The sequence below is a fragment of the Chiloscyllium plagiosum genome, chromosome 13, assembly GCF_004010195.1.
Source record: "Chiloscyllium plagiosum isolate BGI_BamShark_2017 chromosome 13, ASM401019v2, whole genome shotgun sequence".
Taxonomy (NCBI): domain Eukaryota; kingdom Metazoa; phylum Chordata; class Chondrichthyes; order Orectolobiformes; family Hemiscylliidae; genus Chiloscyllium; species Chiloscyllium plagiosum.
Window position 1 is genome coordinate 64,290,928 of NC_057722.1, and position 17,820 is coordinate 64,308,747.

General features: G+C 42.5%; 1 protein-coding gene across 1 annotated transcript; it reads right to left on the reverse strand.

The window, feature by feature from the left end:
• Positions 1-2,965: 2,965 nt before the first annotated feature.
• LOC122555649 (extracellular calcium-sensing receptor-like) lies at positions 2,966-17,395 on the reverse strand. The gene is given in 6 exon segments (XM_043701646.1): positions 2,966-3,873; positions 3,960-4,083; positions 12,747-12,974; positions 13,774-14,607; positions 15,502-15,793; positions 17,367-17,395. Coding segments are annotated over 6 exon segments (2,400 nt in total). The 5' UTR covers positions 17,381-17,395.
• Positions 17,396-17,820: the final 425 nt, after the last annotated feature.

The following is a 17,820-nucleotide window of genomic DNA, read 5'->3' on the forward strand; positions in this document are numbered from 1 at the left end:
GCTCCACACCCCGCAAATTCCTGATGAAGGCCTTATGCCTAAAACGTCGAATCTCCTGCTCATTGGATGCTGGCTGACCTGCAGTGCTGTTCGAGTGCCACACTTTTCGAACTTTTAAAACACAGGGCAACTTTCCATTTATCTTTGTATTACCTGCTAAACGTGTATTGTTGTTCATAACTTCTGTGCGAGACCCCCTAAATATAATTGTCCATTTCGACCGCCTGCAGTTTTGCGGTCTCGATATGGAATTCAATAATTTTCGAGCCTGATTCCATCCTTCCATGTTTTGTACCCATGCCACACCGCTTCCTGTTGTGATATGCGTTGCATTTAGCACAGTGATTCAGTGTCTCCAACGTCCAAGCCTATGATCACTTTACAAGGGTTGCGTTCAGCAGATCTCACCAATCTTCACACTCTCAGCCCTTCTTATCTGTTATTCTGCTTTTCTTCTTTCCTAATGTGCTGGCCATTATCTCTTGTTCACCGACCCCTTCATATATCTCTCTGCCTCGACTAGGTCTCCACATATCCACTTACTCCCCAACCTGATTTCGGCGCAAATACCAGGTTTTTCGAGCTATTGACAGTTCTCATGAAAAGTCATGGGACTCAAAGCGTGATCTCAGTTTTCTTTTCATAGATGTTACTAGATTGACTGAGTTTGCGCAGCAATATCTGTTTATGCTTCAGGTCTTCAGTGTTTGAAGTTTTTGGTTGATTGCAGAACATTACATGGAACACAGAGCATTATAGCGCAGTACAGGCCATTTGGCCCTCGATGTTGAGCCAACCTGTGAAACCAGTCTGAAGCCCATCCTACCTACACTCGTCCATATGTCTATCCAATGACCATTTAAATGTCCTCAAAATTGGCGAGTCTACTACTGTTGCAGGCATGCCCCTACCACTCTCTGAGGAAATAAACTATCTCTGACATCTGTCCTATATCTATCACCCCTCAATTCAAAGCTATGTCCTCTCGTGCTAGTCATTGCCACCCGAGGAACATGGCTCTCACTGTCCACCATTTCTAACCCCCTTATTATCTTATATGTCTCAATTCAGGGGGTAAAAACAATGACTGCAGATGCTGGAAACCAGATTCTGGATCAATGGTGCTGGAAGAGCACAGCAGTTCAGTCAGCATCGAGGAGCTTCAGCAAAATCGACGTTTCGGGCAAAAGCCCTTCATCAGGAATCCTGATGAAGGGCTTTTGCCCGAAACGTCGATTTTGCTGAAGCTCCTCGATGCTGACTGAACTGCTGTGCTCTTCCAGCACCATTGATCCAGAATATGTCTCAATTCAGTCACCTCTCAGCCTTCTTCTCTCAAACAAAAACAGTGTCAAGTCCCCCAGCTTTCCTCGTAAGACCTTCCCTCCATACCAGTAAATCTCCTCTGAATCCTTTCCAAAGCTTCCACGTCAGATGGGCCAATGAGCTGAGTAAATCTCCTCTGAATCCTTTCCAAAGCTTCCACGTCAGATGGGCCAATGAGCTGAGAAGTGGCAAATGGAGTTTAATTTAGACAAATGCGAGGTTCTACATTTTGGGAAAGCAAATCTTAGCAAGACTTATACACTTAATGGTAAGGTCCTAGGGAGTGTTGGTTGAACAAAGAGACCTTGGAGTGCAAGTTCATAGTTCCTTGAAAGGGGAGTCGCAGGTAGATAGGATAGTGAAGAAAGCGTTTGGTATGCTTCCTTTTGTCGGTCAGAGTATTCAGTACAGGAATTGAGAGGTTATGTTGCGGCTGTACAGGACATTGGTTAGGCCACTGTTGGAATATTGCGTACAATTCTGGTCTCCTTCCTATCAGAAAGATGTTGTGAAACTTGAAAGGGTTCAGAAAAGATTCACAAGGATGTTGCCAGGGTTGGAGGATTTGAGTTATAGGGAGAGGCTGAACAGCTCGGGGTGTTTTCCGTGGAGCGTCAGAGGCTGAGGAATGACTTTATAGAGGCTTACAAAATCATGAACGGAATGGATAGGGTGAATAGACAAAGTATTTTCCCTGGGGTCGAGGAATCCAGAACTAGAGGGCATATGTTTAGGGTGAGAGGGTAAAGATATAAAAGAGACCTGAGGGGCAACTGTTTCACGCAGAGGGTGGTGCGTGTATGGAACGAGGTGCCAGGGGAAGTGGTGGAGAGTGATACAACTGCAACATTTAAAAGGCATTTGGATGGGTATATGAATAGGAAGCGTTTGGAGGGATATGAGCTGGGTGCTGGCAGGTGAGAGCAGATTGGGTAAGGATATCTGGTCGGCATGGACCAGTTGGACCGAAGGGTAGGTTTCCGTGCTGTATATCTCTATGACTCTATCCTTCCTATAATCCAGTGACCAGAAGTGTACGCAATACTCCAAGTGCTACCACACCAGAGTTTTGTACAGCTGCAGTATGATCTCATGGTTCCGAAACTCAATCCCTCTATCAATAAAAGCTAACACACCCTATGCCTCTTTAAAAACCCCATCAACCTGGCTGACAACTATATACCTGGACACCGAGAACCCTCTGCTCATCTACGCTACCAAGAAGCTTACCAGTAGCCTACTAGTCTGCATTCCTGTTACTCCTTCCAAAAATACAGTCTATTATACGCGGAGAATGTGCATCTGCTAATCATAAAAGGGCAGTCTGAGAAGAAAATTACTCCAACTAATAAATTAAATGAAAATGATTCCGAGCGAATAGTAAGGCCAACGTAAAAAGTGCAACTTGTGCTTGGAATTCATATCCAGACCAACATGAAAGGTCGCCAATGCGTCAGACTACAAAATAGCATTCATAACCTTGAAACAATGTCGAAATAAATTACATTTGTATTCATTAGAACAAAAGCACAAATATATTGAAAATAATGCAAGTTTATAATTCATCAAGGAATATTGACATTGCAATAACAATTTCCAGAATGAACATATTGTGGGCAGAAAGAGAGGAAGCTAAGTACTACAGTGGAGACCCTCTGCCCATCATGTTTTTCTTTGTGTTATTCTCCGGTTTCACTAAGATAATGTAACATTTCGGAGCAAAAATACAGACAAGTAAACCAAAGCTTGACGCCCAAATGGCAAACACTTCGACAGCCACCGTGTACTTTCCAGGAGAGCTGACATAAGCCGGAATAAAAGTGATCCAAACAGCACAGAAGATCAGCATACTGAAAGTTATATACTTCGCGTCATTGAAATTATCTGGAAGTTTCCGGGCAAGAAAAGCTAGCAGGAAGCATACAGTGGACAGAAGACCAATATAACTGGATACGAAATAAAAGGCTTTTAAAGAGCCCACGTCACATTCCAAGATAATAATGTCTCTATAATACGCCATGTTTTTTAATGGATAGGGAGGTGATACAATGAGCCAGATTGTGCAAACTAAACCTTGAAGAAATGTGAGGACGAATACTCCTAACCGTTGCTGCATGGGTCCAAACCAGTTCACCAAGTTGTTGCTGGGAAGAGTTGATTTAAAAGCGATCACAACAAGAACAGTTTTCCCCAAAATACAGGAAATACAGAGAACAAATACAATTCCAAACGCAGTTCGCCGCAACATGCAGGACCATCCGGTCGGTTTCCCAATGAAGGTAAGTGAGCACAGGAAGCAAAGCATTAGGGCAAAGAGAAGGAGGAAGCTCAGCTCCGAATTGTTCGCTCGAACGATAGGAGTTGCCCGATACCGGAAGAATATAATGGCTGTAGCCAGTGCAAGACACGCTCCCACGAAAGCAAGTGCCACTAAGACGTAGGCGAGAACTTCTTGAAAGGAAAGGAATTCAATCTTTTTGGGAACACATCGATCTTTTTGCTGATTCGACTAGTATTCCAAAGGACACTTTACGCAATCGATGGAATCTGAAAGAATAAAAGAATCTTCCTTTTATTACGAAAATGATATTGTCACAAGCTAACATGGTATTCGGTCCCGCGTTCATGCATACCTGTGGTGTTGCTGATCTCACCATCGCCGCACTCTGCACAGTCAAAACAACATATTGGCTGACCTTTCCTGCTGACCTTTCTTGTTCCAGGAGGACAAGGTTCTGAGCAAAGAGCGCGTGGAATCTAAAACAAAGCAAATAATGCCATGTTATCCACATAATGGATTCACAGCGTAACACACATAGAAATATTCGTACTTTGCCATTAAGAGAGGTACACTGCAAGACCGGGTAGCCTACTCTTCCACTGTGAACTGTACGTCTTCCCTTTCAAATCTTGAACCAATAGTATTTTTAATGTTGACTGTTCGATGTGTTGCTACCATTCCCTCAAGCAGTGCATTTAAGATCATGAGAATTCTCTGGGTGTTGCCTTTTAAATCTGGTTCATTCGCTCCAGGATTGGCTAATCTTCTGCCAGCGGAAGTTGCTCTCCAAGTCACGCAGAGCTTTGATTTGACAATTTATTGCTCTTATTTCATTCACCTTGAATTAAAGTCATTGAACTTCCTGCCAACAACGCTGGAGATGTACCAGCACCAGCTGGCTGTGATACTTGTAGGAGAAGATTCAAGAATGTTTTCTTGACAATGATTAGGCTTAAATCTTTTTCTGCCCAACGACTCACACGGATCATTGTGAACTTTTATGAAGGCCTGCAATGACAACTGCCATTTTACTTAACAGACATTTTGTTTTAAAATGAAGTACAATTTGATGTGCACTTGTTTATTATTGTTTGTAAATATCTAACACTAGGAAAAATATCAAAAATGTTGCTCTGCTCGACCAAATCTATTAGTGCAGACTGGTTGTTACTTGCAAGTGAATGCATCAAAGATACATTTTGATTAACATTGCTTTAATACATTGCACAATTAACATTCTGAATGTTCCTGCAACGATTGTGGAAAATCGAAGAGAAAAGTGATTGCCAGTTGGATTGCAGTATCATGACTAATTTCCTTCCAGTGTAAATATTAACCCTGGTGCTGTGATCAACTTAAAGATTGCATTGCAAATTGTAGTTGAAGGATTGGTCGTTGTGAACACAGATTGTATTCAATAAAATTTACCACTTATTTGTAGAACATATTTCATAACATGTTAGAAGGAGTGTCGATAATGTGAAGTTGAGACCTATCAATGAAACATGCTTGTAAATACAATGGATTTTTTTCTCTCTTAAACTAATAAAGGTAATTATCGTCTGTTATCTACGAATGCCTTAAACAATTCTCTAAATGAATACTGACTACAACTGACAGAAACCCACCCAAAGCAGTTTTCCTCTCTTCACACAGGGTACAACTGGCAAGAGAATGCAAACGCATGGAATTAAGCTTAGTGTGTGAGTTTAAGAGTATGAAACTTCATCTTTTGCAATCTTACAATCTAAAGTAAAGGGAACGGTGGACAGTTAGGAATTGTATTTTAATTTCTTTCAGGCCTAAGGAATGTTTAAACAAGCTCCCCCAGTACTGTTGCCACTTCACGTAATTAAGCTAATTACGTAAACAGGTTAGATCTGGTCTTTGTATGTTGGCAGGGTATAATATAAATGTTTGACCTAAAATGTTCCCAGCACAAAATGCGACCTGCAAGAGAATGCAAACATTGGGAATTGAGCTAAATGTGGGAGTTTAGCTAAGTGGGAGAAGGAGGCCTTACGTTGTTCCGGCCATTTTTGCAAGGGACTGCTTTGTGTTAGTCGTATTACTGCTTCGATAAAAGAGCGGATCTAGGTGAAAACCAGGCTTTGTTGAGGAGAGCGAACTGCTACATGGCAAAGGTTAGGTCAGGCGCCTTCCCCCCAAGACCCACTCCCCACCCTCACCCCTACCCCGAGAAATCTGTTCGTTGTCAATGGGGTAGAGATGACGTGAGTGGTATGCTCTATCTGTCAGATGTGGGAGATCACGGAGTAGCTTGAGAGAAGTGGTCACACCGCAGGCATAGTCAGGAAGACAAGTGACAACAATGCAGATAGTACAAGAGTCTCGTAAGGCTATCCCCCTCTCAACAAGTATATCGTCTTGGATATAGTTGGAGTCTGTGCAAATACATAAGGAGAAAATAGCTGGCTACAGCAGCCAAGGTTTTGGCACCATTTCTGCCTCTGCTGTAAAGCGGGGTATGGAAGAGTCCACGCATACTATTAGAACACAGAACATGGAATGGTATAGCACAAAACAGGCCCTTCAGCCCACGATTTTGTGTCAAGCATTTACCTTAATCTAAGATCAACCTAACGTACATATGCCTCAATTCATTGCGGTCCATGTGCTTGTCCAGTAGTCGCTTAAATGTCCCCAATGTTTCTAACTCTACTGCCAACATTGGCAGTGCATTCCACGCACCCAAAGCTCTCTGCGTAAAGGAACTACCTCTGACATCTGCACCACACCTTCCACCAATCACCTTAAAATTGTGACCCCTCGTGACAGCCATGTATGCCCTGAGGAAATGTCTATGGCTGTCTACTCTATCTATGCCTCTCACTACCTTGTACATCTCTGTCAATTCACCTCTCTTCCTTCATCTGTCCAGTGTGAAAAGCTCTAGCTCCCTCAACCTCTCTACATAAGACAAGCCCTTCAATCCAATCAGCATTTTGGTAAATGTCCTCTACGTCATCTCTAAAGCATCTACATCCTTCCAATAATGAGGTGACCAGAACTGTACACAATATTCCAATTACGGTCTAACCAGGATTTTATAGGGCTGCAGCAAAACCTCGGGGCTCTTCAACTCAATCCCCCTGTTAAGGCAAGCCAAAATTCCACACACCGTTTTGACAGCCCTATCAACTTGGGTGGCAACTTTGAGGGATCTATGTATGTGGACCCCCAAGATCCCGCTTTTCCTCCACAGTGCCAAGAATCCTCTCTTTAAACCAGTGTTCAGCATTCAAATTCGATCTTCCAAAATAAGTCATTTCACATTTATCCAAGTTTAACTCCATCTGCCACTTCTCAGCCGAGCTCTGCGTCCTGTCAACGTCTTGTTGAAACCTACAACAGTCCTGAACACAATGTACGGCACCACCGATCTTTATGTCATCGGCAAACTTAATAACCCCACACTTCCACTATTTCATCCAAGTAATTTATAAAAATTACAAAGAGCAGAGGCCCAATAACAGCTCCTAGCAGGTCACCATTGGTCGCTGACCTCCAGGCAGAATGCTTTCCATCCACTACCATGTGCTATCTTCTTTCGGCCAACCATTGCATATACCACATTATAGGAAGGATGTGGAAGCTTCGGAAAGGATTCAGAGGAGATTTACTAGGATGCCACCTGATATGGAGGAAAGGTCTTACGAGGAAAGCCTGGAGGACTTGAGGTTGTTTTCGTTGGAGAGAGAAAGATTGAGGGTTGACTTAATTGGGACATATAAGATAATCAAAGGGTTAGATAGGGTGGACAGTGAGAGCCTTTTTCCTCGATGGTGATGGCTAACACGAGGGGGATTAGCATTAAATTGAGGGGTGATAGATAAAGGACAGATGTCAGAAGTAGTTTCTTTGCACAGAGAATAGTAGGGGCATGGAACGCACTGCCTATGACAGTAGTTGAGTCGCTAATTTTAAGGACATTTAAATGGTCATTAGATAGACATATGGATGAAAATGGAGCAGTATCGGTTAGATGGACTTCAGATTGGTTTCACACGTCAGCACAACATCGAGGGCCAAAGGACCTCTACTGCACTATAATGTTCGATGTTCTATGTCCTAATTCTGTATCCACACAGACACATGTTCCTGTATCCCATGCGTCCTAACTTTCTGAATGAGTCTATCATGGGGAACCTTATCAAATGCCTTACTGAAATCCATATATACCACATCCACTGCTCAACCTTAGTCAACTTGTCTCATCACATCCTCAAAGAACTCAATAAGGCTTGTGAGGCATGACCTGTCCTCACAAAGCCATGCTGACTATCTTTACTCAAACTACATTTTCCAAATAGTCAGCAATCCTATCTCTCAGAATCCTCTCCAGTACCAGGCTTACCACAGGCATAAGACTGACTAGTCAGTAATTCCTACGGATTTCCCTATCCCCTTTCTTTAACAGAGGAACAACATTCGCCTCCATCCAATCACCTGGTATTACTCCCGTGGAGAGTGATGATGCAAATATCATTGCCAGAGGCGCAGCAATCTTATTCCTTGGCTTCCTGTGGTAACCTTGGATATATCTGGTCTGGCCATGGGGACTTATCTTTCTTGATGCTTCCCAGAATTTCCAGCACATCCACATTTTTTTTAATATCAATCTATTCAAGCCTAGTAATCTGGTCCATGATGTTCCCATTATCAGCAAAGTCCCTCTTTCTAGTGAATACTGAAGCAAAAAACTAACTTGGGCCACCCTGACCTCTTCAGACTCCAGGCACAAGTTCCTTCCACTATCTCTAAGCAGCCCTACCCTCAATCTGACCATTTTCATATTCCTCACATAAACTAGAATGCTTTCCTAATCCTTCCTGCTAACGCTTTCTCGTGCCCACTCCTAGCACTCTTAAGTCCATTTTTGAGATCTTTCCTAGTTACACTGTAATCCTCTAAAGTTGTGCCAGATCCTTGCTTCATCAACCTTAAGTAAGCTTCCTTCTTCCTCTTGACGAGAGGTTCCTCTTCTCTTGTCATCCAAGGCTCCTTCACCTTATCATTCCTTGCCCGTTTCAGTGGGACAAAGTTATCCAACACTCACAAGTGTTCCTTAAATAGCCTACATATTTCTGTTGTGCATTTCCCTTAGAACAACTGTTTCCAATTTATGCTCCAAAGCTCCTATCTAATCCCCTTCCCTAATTAAGTACCTTCCCATATGGTTCTATCCCTCTCCATGGTTATGATAAGCATGAGGCAGTTGTGGTCACTGTCACAAAATGCTCTCCCACTGAGAGATCCGACACCCAGCCTGGCTTGTTGGATAGCACCAAATACAATATGGCCTCTCAACATACCTCCACCCAACCCCCTCACCCCCACCCCCGTCGGCCCATCTACATATTGAGTCCTGAATCCTTCCTGACACTCATGACAAAATCGGCTCCATCCAGATCATCTGCACTAAGGAGGTTCCAATCAATATCAGGGAGTTGAATTACCCATAACAACAAATTTGTTACATCTACACCTTTCGAACATCGATTGTCCCATCTGTTCTTCCATCTCTCTGCTGCTATTGGGGTGTCTATAGAAAGCACCAAATAAAGTGACTGTTCCTTTCCTGTTACTTACTTCCACCCATACTGACTCGGTAGACAAACCCTCCTCAACAACTATCTTTTCTGCAGCTGTGATGAACTCTCTAATTAACAATGCTACGCCCCCTCATCTTTTTACCTTCCTCCCTGTTCTTTTTATAACATCTAATCGCTGGAACATCCAGCAATCATTCCTGCCCCTGTGAAATCCATGTCTCCATTATGGCCACAACATCATAGTTGTGATAGCAATTGTGATAGTTAATCGAGTCAGCGACACAAATAGGTAATTCTGTGGCCACTGGCGATGTTCTAGGATGGTGTGTTGTCTCCTTAGTGTCACGGTTAAGAGCATCTCAGAGTAGTTGCAGAAAATCCGCATAGGTAAGTGTAAGCAGCTTGAAGTCATTACACATATTGGTACCAGAGACATATGTAGAAAAAGGGATGAAGTCCTGCTAAGCGAATACAGGGAACTAGGCCAGAGTTTATAAAAAAAGGACCTCGGTGGGAGTAATATCTGACTTACTCCCCATGCGGCTTACTCCCCATGCCATTTACGAGTGAGAGTAGGAATAACAGATAGGTCAGAAGAATGTGTGGCAGAAGAGTTGGTGCAGTGGGAAGGGATTAACATTTTGGAACATTAGGATCTCTTCTGGGGTCAACGCGACATATGCAAGAGAGTAAGGTCACACCTGAACTGGAGGGGGACCAATATCCTGATGGGCTGATACGCGAGAGCTACTCAGCAGGATTTAAACTGGTCTGACACGAGGGTAGGACCTTAAGTAGTAGGAAGACAAAACAGGAGATTAATGTTGGGCAGAAGTTAAAAAGAGCAAGTTGCATGGACAAGAGCAAAGCAGAGAGCGAGAAAATATTGGTGAATTAAAATGTATTAATGTCAGAGCAAAAGGCCTGACAGGTAAAACAGATGAATTCATGACGTGGATTAAACACGAGACTGGCATATTATAGCTATTGCACAAACGTGGCTGAGGGTGGGGCAGCACTGGCAGCTCAGTATTTCAGGGTACAAATCCCTTGGAAGGATAGGAGAGGCAAGAGAGGAAGGGGAATGGTGATCCTGATTTGGGAAAACATTCAGGCAATACTGAGCGAGGATATTCTTGAAGGATTGTCCAGTGAAGATATATGGCTGGAACTGAGATATTAGAAGGGGTTGATCACTTTGAAGAGAATGTACTATAGGCTGCAAAGTAGTCAGAGGGAAATTGATGCACACATATATAAGGATATCGCAAATAGCTGTCAGGATAATAAGGTTGTAGTAGAAGGGGATTTTAACTTCCCAAACGGACTGGGACTGCTATTGGGTTAAGGAATTTGTTAAGTTTGTTCAAGAAAATGTTTTCAATCAAAATGTAGATGGTCCCATTAGAGAAGGGACAGAAGTCAGCCTCCTTTTCAGAAATAAGGTATGGCAAGAATCTGAGATGTGAGTGGGGCAGTACTTTGGGACCAGTGACCATAATTCTCTAGCTTCAAAATTGTTTTGGGAAAGGATAGGCCTGGCCCACAAGTTAAACCTCTGAACTGGGGCAAGAGCAATTTTGATGGTATCAGACAGGAACTTTGAAAAGTTAACTTGGTAGGCTGCTTGCAGGTAAAGGAATGTCTCCCAAGTGGGGAACTCTCCAAGGTGAAATATTGAGAGTTCAGGGATAATATGTTCCTGTTAGTATAAAGGACAAAGCTGGCAGATGTAAGCAAAAACAGGATGATTAGAGATATTGAGGTACTGGTCAAGATAACAAAGTAGGCATATGTCACCCACAGACAGCTGTGATCATGTTAATCCCTTCAGTAATATAGGTAGTGTAGGAGTACAATTGAGAGAATTCAGGAGGGCAAAAGCGGGGCATCAGGTAATCTTGACAGATAAGGTATATGAGAATCCAAATAAATTGTATAAGTATATTAAGGGTAAAAGAATAACTAGGACGAGAAAATGCCCCATTAAAGACCATTGAGGCCATCAATGTGACGAACTGCAGAAGATTAGTAAGATCCGAAATGAATGTTTCATGTCAGTATTCACTATGAAGAAAGACATGGAAGCTCGGAAATTTGGGAAAATAAGTAATGATGACTTGCATAGACTCCAGATTACATAAGCGGAGGTACTGGAGGTCTTAAAATAAGGGAAGTTAAGTAAATCCCTAGAAGGTGATGAAGTCTATCAAGGACGTTTTGAGAAATGAAGGAAGAAATTATGAGCCCTTTATTGGGGATATTTGTATCATCAACAGCCAAGGATGAGGAGATGGAAGACAGAAGGGGACTAATGTTGCGCCATTATTTAAGACAGGCTACAAGGAAAAGCCAAGTAACTGTAGCTGGTGAGCCTGATGTCAGTGGTAAGTTGGTGGAGGGGATTTTGAAAGACAAGACTTAAATGTATTTACTAAAGCAAGGAATTAATAGGAGTAGTCAGCATAGCGTTGTGGGTGGAAATTGTATCTTACAAACGTGATTGAGTTTTTTTTAAGACTTGACCATGAAGATAGATGGAGGTAGACATTTGGGAACATGGACCTTATTAAGGACTTCGATAAGATTCTGCATGGTAGTCTGCTTGGTAAGGTTAGTTTACACACAATCCAGTAAAAGCTAGCCAAATGACTACAAAATTGGCCTGACAATAGTTAACTGAATGTGGTGCTGGAGAGTCGTCTTTTGGACTTGATACCTATGACCAGCAGTGTACCACAAAGATCTTGGTTTCACAGTTGTTGCCATTCATATAAACGATTTGGATGAGAATATTGGAAGCATGGAAAGAAGCTATATGTGCTTTTATGCATCATTAGACCATGAGCATCACTGGCAAGTCGTTTATTTATTTTCCTTTCTTATAGTTCCATGGGTGTGTTAACCATATTTATGAATTCAAGAGCATGTAGTTTCTGTATGTTAATTCCATCAAGGCCTTTCATAATCTTAAAATCCTCCTATCAGCTCACCACTTGGAAAGAAAACAAAATTGACGATTGGCTACAACTAACAGGTACAGAAATTCCTGGAGAAAAATAGCAGGTCTATCAATATCTACGATGAGGAAACAGCCAACTATTTTGAGTCCAGACATTTGTCTTCTTGGCTGTTAACTCTCTGAATCGATTTTCATAATAAATACAGAAATATCCTTATTTCCAGATAAGAATTAAAAGGGGGAATCCAAAATCTTGACAAAAACATGATTTATTTCATGTCAGATGTTTTGCAACCAAAACGGCAATCAGAAGTGGAGAATGAAAACTGCATTCCTACTGTTGAACCGTACATAATCCTCATTGTGAAAAGCAGGAGCAAAACGTTATGCTTTTACTGGTAGAGGAAGAATTAAGATGAAAAGAAGTAGCCTAGAAAACTCTTCAGTTGCATGCAACGCTATAATAAGGGAAAATAAGGCCTTGCCTGTGATGCTCATGGTCTAATGATACATAAGAGCACATGCAGCTTCTTTCCAATTTTTTCATATATAAATTTCAATTTTTGCCATGATTTCTCAGTGCAAATCATAAGAATCATACCTGCTTATCAGTGGAGCTCCACACGATATCGTCGATATTCAGGACGAGTTCTTGTCCCTCTGGCGCTGAACCTTCATAATATCCAATATTTACAATTTCAAGCGAACTTTCCGTTCGCATTTGTAAATTTACTATGTCATACGTCGGGACTGGATCACCATTTTCGTCAAAATATACGACTTCTCCAGTCTTAGCAGTGAAATTTACCAACTGAAGGTAATGCAGCAGCTACAGGAAAACAATGCAAGACATGTAGATCTTTGGCCGTCAGCTGAATCCATACATTAAAATTCATTCAAACTCATTTCAGCAAATGAACACTGAAGTGAGAAAGGAATGATATCACAAACTGTCATCTGGAGGGAAACAAATAAAACTTAGAGATCCATCCTCCATTTTTGTAAGTTTCTGATCCTCGTACTCAGAATCGCTCTGATTGAGAAAATGTGGACATTAGATCCAATAAAGAGGTTTTTTTCTGACAGCGCAGAATAGCTACCAGGGAGTGCTGAATTGTTGGAAGGACATGTTTCAAATAAAGCATTCTCCTGAGAATTAAGGCCTAAACAACACCTTGAAACTCGCCACTATGTACTGCAGAACAAAAACTAGGACCGATACTCTGATATTATTTGTGGCATGTTATTGGGAACGATACAGGGTATTTATTGCTTTCAACATCACAGCAGTGCCTGACCTTCACAAGCCCCTCTTTGTCTGTAGGATGCTGCTGAAGGGCGTACGGATTTGGAGGTCTTTGCAAGAACATCCTATTCGATTTGAAACCAACTTTCTGTTTTAAGCGAATTTTCAATATTTCTCAAATCCAAATTTTATATTGGAACAGACTTGCGCTATTGGTGTGATTTTCTTTCATTCTCTGAGGGAAACATTGGGTCCATCCAAATAAGATTGGTTGCGAAAAATGAGCTTTTAAAAAGCTACAAGTGAAAATCGAACAGCACACACATTCATGCTTGACGGCGTTAGTGGGCTGTATCTGAAACAAAATTAAATATTTTCCTACCTGCCAGGGTTGAAATCTTGAAATGTGAGCACAAGCATTATTCAAAAACGGGCCATTGCCTTCTTCACAGGACAGCATATCGTCAAGTGCATGTGCAACAGCATAAACCGCTTTGTACACATGGTAGGAACTTCCGTCCATGATAGCTGGAAGATAGGCATTTTCCAACCCATTTAAATGTTCATTCCCTGTGCATGACCGCACTTGAAATGTAGAACTTCGCTTCTCTGTCGCGTTGTCCTTTGTTAAAGAGCACGAAAATAGAGTCTCCCAAAACGTCTTCACAAAAACGCTTTCAGGAAACCTAGAAGGATGAATTTTCAGAAGGTGATCTCTGAGGCCGGCTACTTCTGTCATATGGGTGGCTGGACCAATGGCCCCAGTGAGAAACCTTACTCTCTCTTCAGGTGAGAATATATCTTCTGTAATCCACCCTTCACTTCCAATCCATTGTATCCCCGTTACGTTTTGGCGCAATATCTCCTTAATTAGCACTCGCATATCGGTGCCATGCAGAAATCCAACCACAACCTTTGTCGTCGCCTCTTTCATCACCTGCACTATTTTGTGAATTTTCTCGGCAGAATCGGTTCTGTGAAACGATTCCGAGTACGCGATGCAAATCCCTATTTTTTGAGCCTCTTCAACAAATGTTCTCATCCCAAAATTCCCATAATCTGTGTTACTTCTAACCGTCCCAATCCAATTCCAGCCGAATGTTTTCACAAGTTCAGCGAGAAGTTTGGACTGATATTTGTCACTTGGTATCGTTCTGAAGAAAGTCGGGTATTCTTGCTTATCGCTCAGACAGGAGCAAGTCGAAAAGTAACTGATCTGCAACGAAAAGCGTGAAAATATGAAAACATTCCTTCACTGCATTTGGATTTTTTTTTAAACACACGTCAAGATTTCAATTATGAATTAATTTTATTTTCGCACATTACCGCAATATCAAATCTTACCACCGATTGTTGGAAGTAATCAAACAAAATAAATCCTTTGCAGAGTTGGTAAAACAACAAATGAGAAGCTGAAATTTATAATCATCAACACCGTGGTTGCGTGAGAACTATCTTCCTTCAGCGTTCTGACAATGGACCTTTCTACTAGCATATTAAAGATAGTCTGAAATAACCTCTATTCCTCTGACTGCAGTGTCGCTACATGTTGTGGCAGTACACTCATAAGCCAAACGCAGGAGGTTGCGGCATGGTTCTAATATCCGGAGATAAGCAATCCACAAAAGTAGATTCTGGGGATATACAATAGATATGTGTGATATCCACAAATCCCACTATAGCAAATAATAATATTTGAATTCAATAAAATCAGGAATACACAAAAAGGCTACCCTGATTACATTTTGGGTGGCACGGAAGCTCAGTGGTTAGCACTGCTGTATCACTGTGCTAGGGAACCGGTTTCGATGACACCGTTGGGTGGCTGGTTAGAGTTTGCGCGTCCTCCCCATGTCGTTGTGAGTTTACTCCAGTTGCTTTGCTGTCCTCCATCAACTGATGCGCTGTTAGGTGGATTAGTAATGCTAAATTGCCCCTTATTATCCAGGTCTCTGCATGCTAGGTGGTCGGCACTATAAATGCTGGGACAGGGTGGGATGTTCTTCGGAGTGTCAGCGTCCACTCCATGCTCCAACTGGCAACTATTCACACTGTCGGGCCACGATCCTAGCGGCATTGTAAAAGTGCAGTCAAATACTTGAAATATTACCATTGGAATTCCGAACGCTCCAACTGTCCTTGCGGCTGTAATGGATGAGGTGGATATATCACAGCCAATAATGGCTGCAACATTGGAAGAACCTTTACAATCTGGGTACTCAATTAGTTCTTCTTCTCTGTTCACCAAAACTAGCGCTGCTTTCGCCGCTATCGCGGAGGTCGAGCAGTCATCGTAGATCTCATATCCCAGGGTGATATTCGGAAGTAGAGTTTTGCTCCTGTTTATTTCTTCAATAGCAAAAATCATGGTCTGCATCAGGCGAAAGCTTGAGATGTCAAAACTGCATGGTGAGATGAGAAAGGAAATTATGTGCATATTTCATTCAACATCAAACTTTGTGGATGACTTTCACCCAGATATTCCAGACACACCGCACCAGCACTCTCCCCCCTCCCCACCCCCGACCTCAACTCAATTGAGAATCACAATAGAAACAGAAATTCTGACCAACAGATTTAGGCTGGAACTTGCAGTTTACCGGAAAGAGGTTCTTGGGAACCCATGCTCACGAGCCCGACGGGTAATTTCGGTGAGCGGATTACCCGCCACATGCCCCGCTATTTGCCCTGATTAATGTAGTGATTACAAGTTTTCAAAAGTCTGGTCGTCACCCGTAGTGTCAAACCAGCCAGGGCAGCCCCAAACACAGATGGCTTCAACGTCAACTGATCGACAAGTCTGCTGCAGACCCATGTCTCTCGTTACCTCAGCATTCTGCATGCATTACGCGCGGTCCGACACACTGGAATCCGGTTAACTTCCGGGCTGCACTAACACCAACACCCCGGCATGAACAACATCCAGCATTCCTTTATTTATCAAAGTCGACGACACACGCCAACTGAGTTTCCCCCACTTCACCCTATTCCAAAGCAAGAGTTGCTCAACTCTACACCCTGCCCAACCCTCCCCCCACCAACTTTCACGATTTGACTCGTACGGTCATCAAGATGTACGGCGCAGACCCTTCCGTCCAACTCGTCCATGCCAACCAGATATCCCATCTAATCTAGTCCCACTTGACAGCACCCGGCCCATATCCCTCCAAACCCTTCCTATTCACCCATCCAGATAACTTTTAAAATGTTGCAATTGTAGCAGATTCCACAACTTCCTCTGGCAGCTCATTCCATATACGCACCACCCTCTGCGTGAAAAGGTTGCCCCTGAGGTCTCTTTTATATCATTCCCCTCTCACCCTAAACCTATGCCCTCTAGTTCTGGATTTCCCCATCGCAGAGAAAATGCATTGGCTATTTACCCTTCATGATTTTATAAACCTCTATAAAGTCACCCGTCAGCCTCCGACGCTCCAGGGAAAACAGCCCCAGCCTTTTCAACCTCTCCCTATAGCTTAAATCCTCCAACCCTGGCAACATCCTTATAAATCTTTTCTGAACCCTTTCAAGTTTCACACTATTCTTCCAATAGGGTTGAGAAGCCTGAGAAGCTACAACTGAATCATTCAACTGGGTATGCCATTGCTTTGCTCCTGACCAGGAAGTGTGTATCCATATTGGTAATATTGAAGACTTAATGGCCTTTAGTGATGTTCTTTCACATAAAGTGAGACATTCACTCCCTATCCACTTTTTTAGAGTCCTTTCTGGCATTAAAGACGCCTGTAAGCTCGCCCGCAGCTTTTTTTCTACTAGAAAAATGAAACAGCCGGTTAATCCCTTTCTGATATATTAAGCCACACGCCGTTAGGGGTGGATTGGTTGGATCTTTTGTGCTGTGTAACTGTGATTCTATCACTGTGATTTCTAGTATCAGCCCTATAAATCATCTCTGCAGCATCTCCAGTGTCTCGTTTGCTCAATATTCTACGATTCTATTACAGTTTGACCTACCTTTCGCAATACATGTTCGATGGACTAACGGCAAATGAAGGAATACCATGACTCACATCGAAATGTGCTGAAAATATCCCGCCCAGGATTATATCACCATCTTCAGACAAATTTGGCAAGTCATGTTTTGCTCGAGCCTTGCAAATCACTCCATATGATACCTTCGTATGCACAACAGTTAGCAATAGGAGTATCAGATTCAACGTCATTGCTTTCTTGAAAGGAACCTATCACTAGGTTAAACTGAATAAGAAAGAACGTGATATTATATAGCGTCCCTTACGACCTGAGGACATCCCACAGGGCCTCACAACAATGAATCACATAAAATCAGACGAAATAGATTCAGTCTCTGAGACAATGCACAATCAAGTTGTTGGTCGTCACCCGTAGTGTCAAACCAGCCAGGGCAGCCCCAAACACAACCAGCTCACCTTCATTCATGCAAGTAATC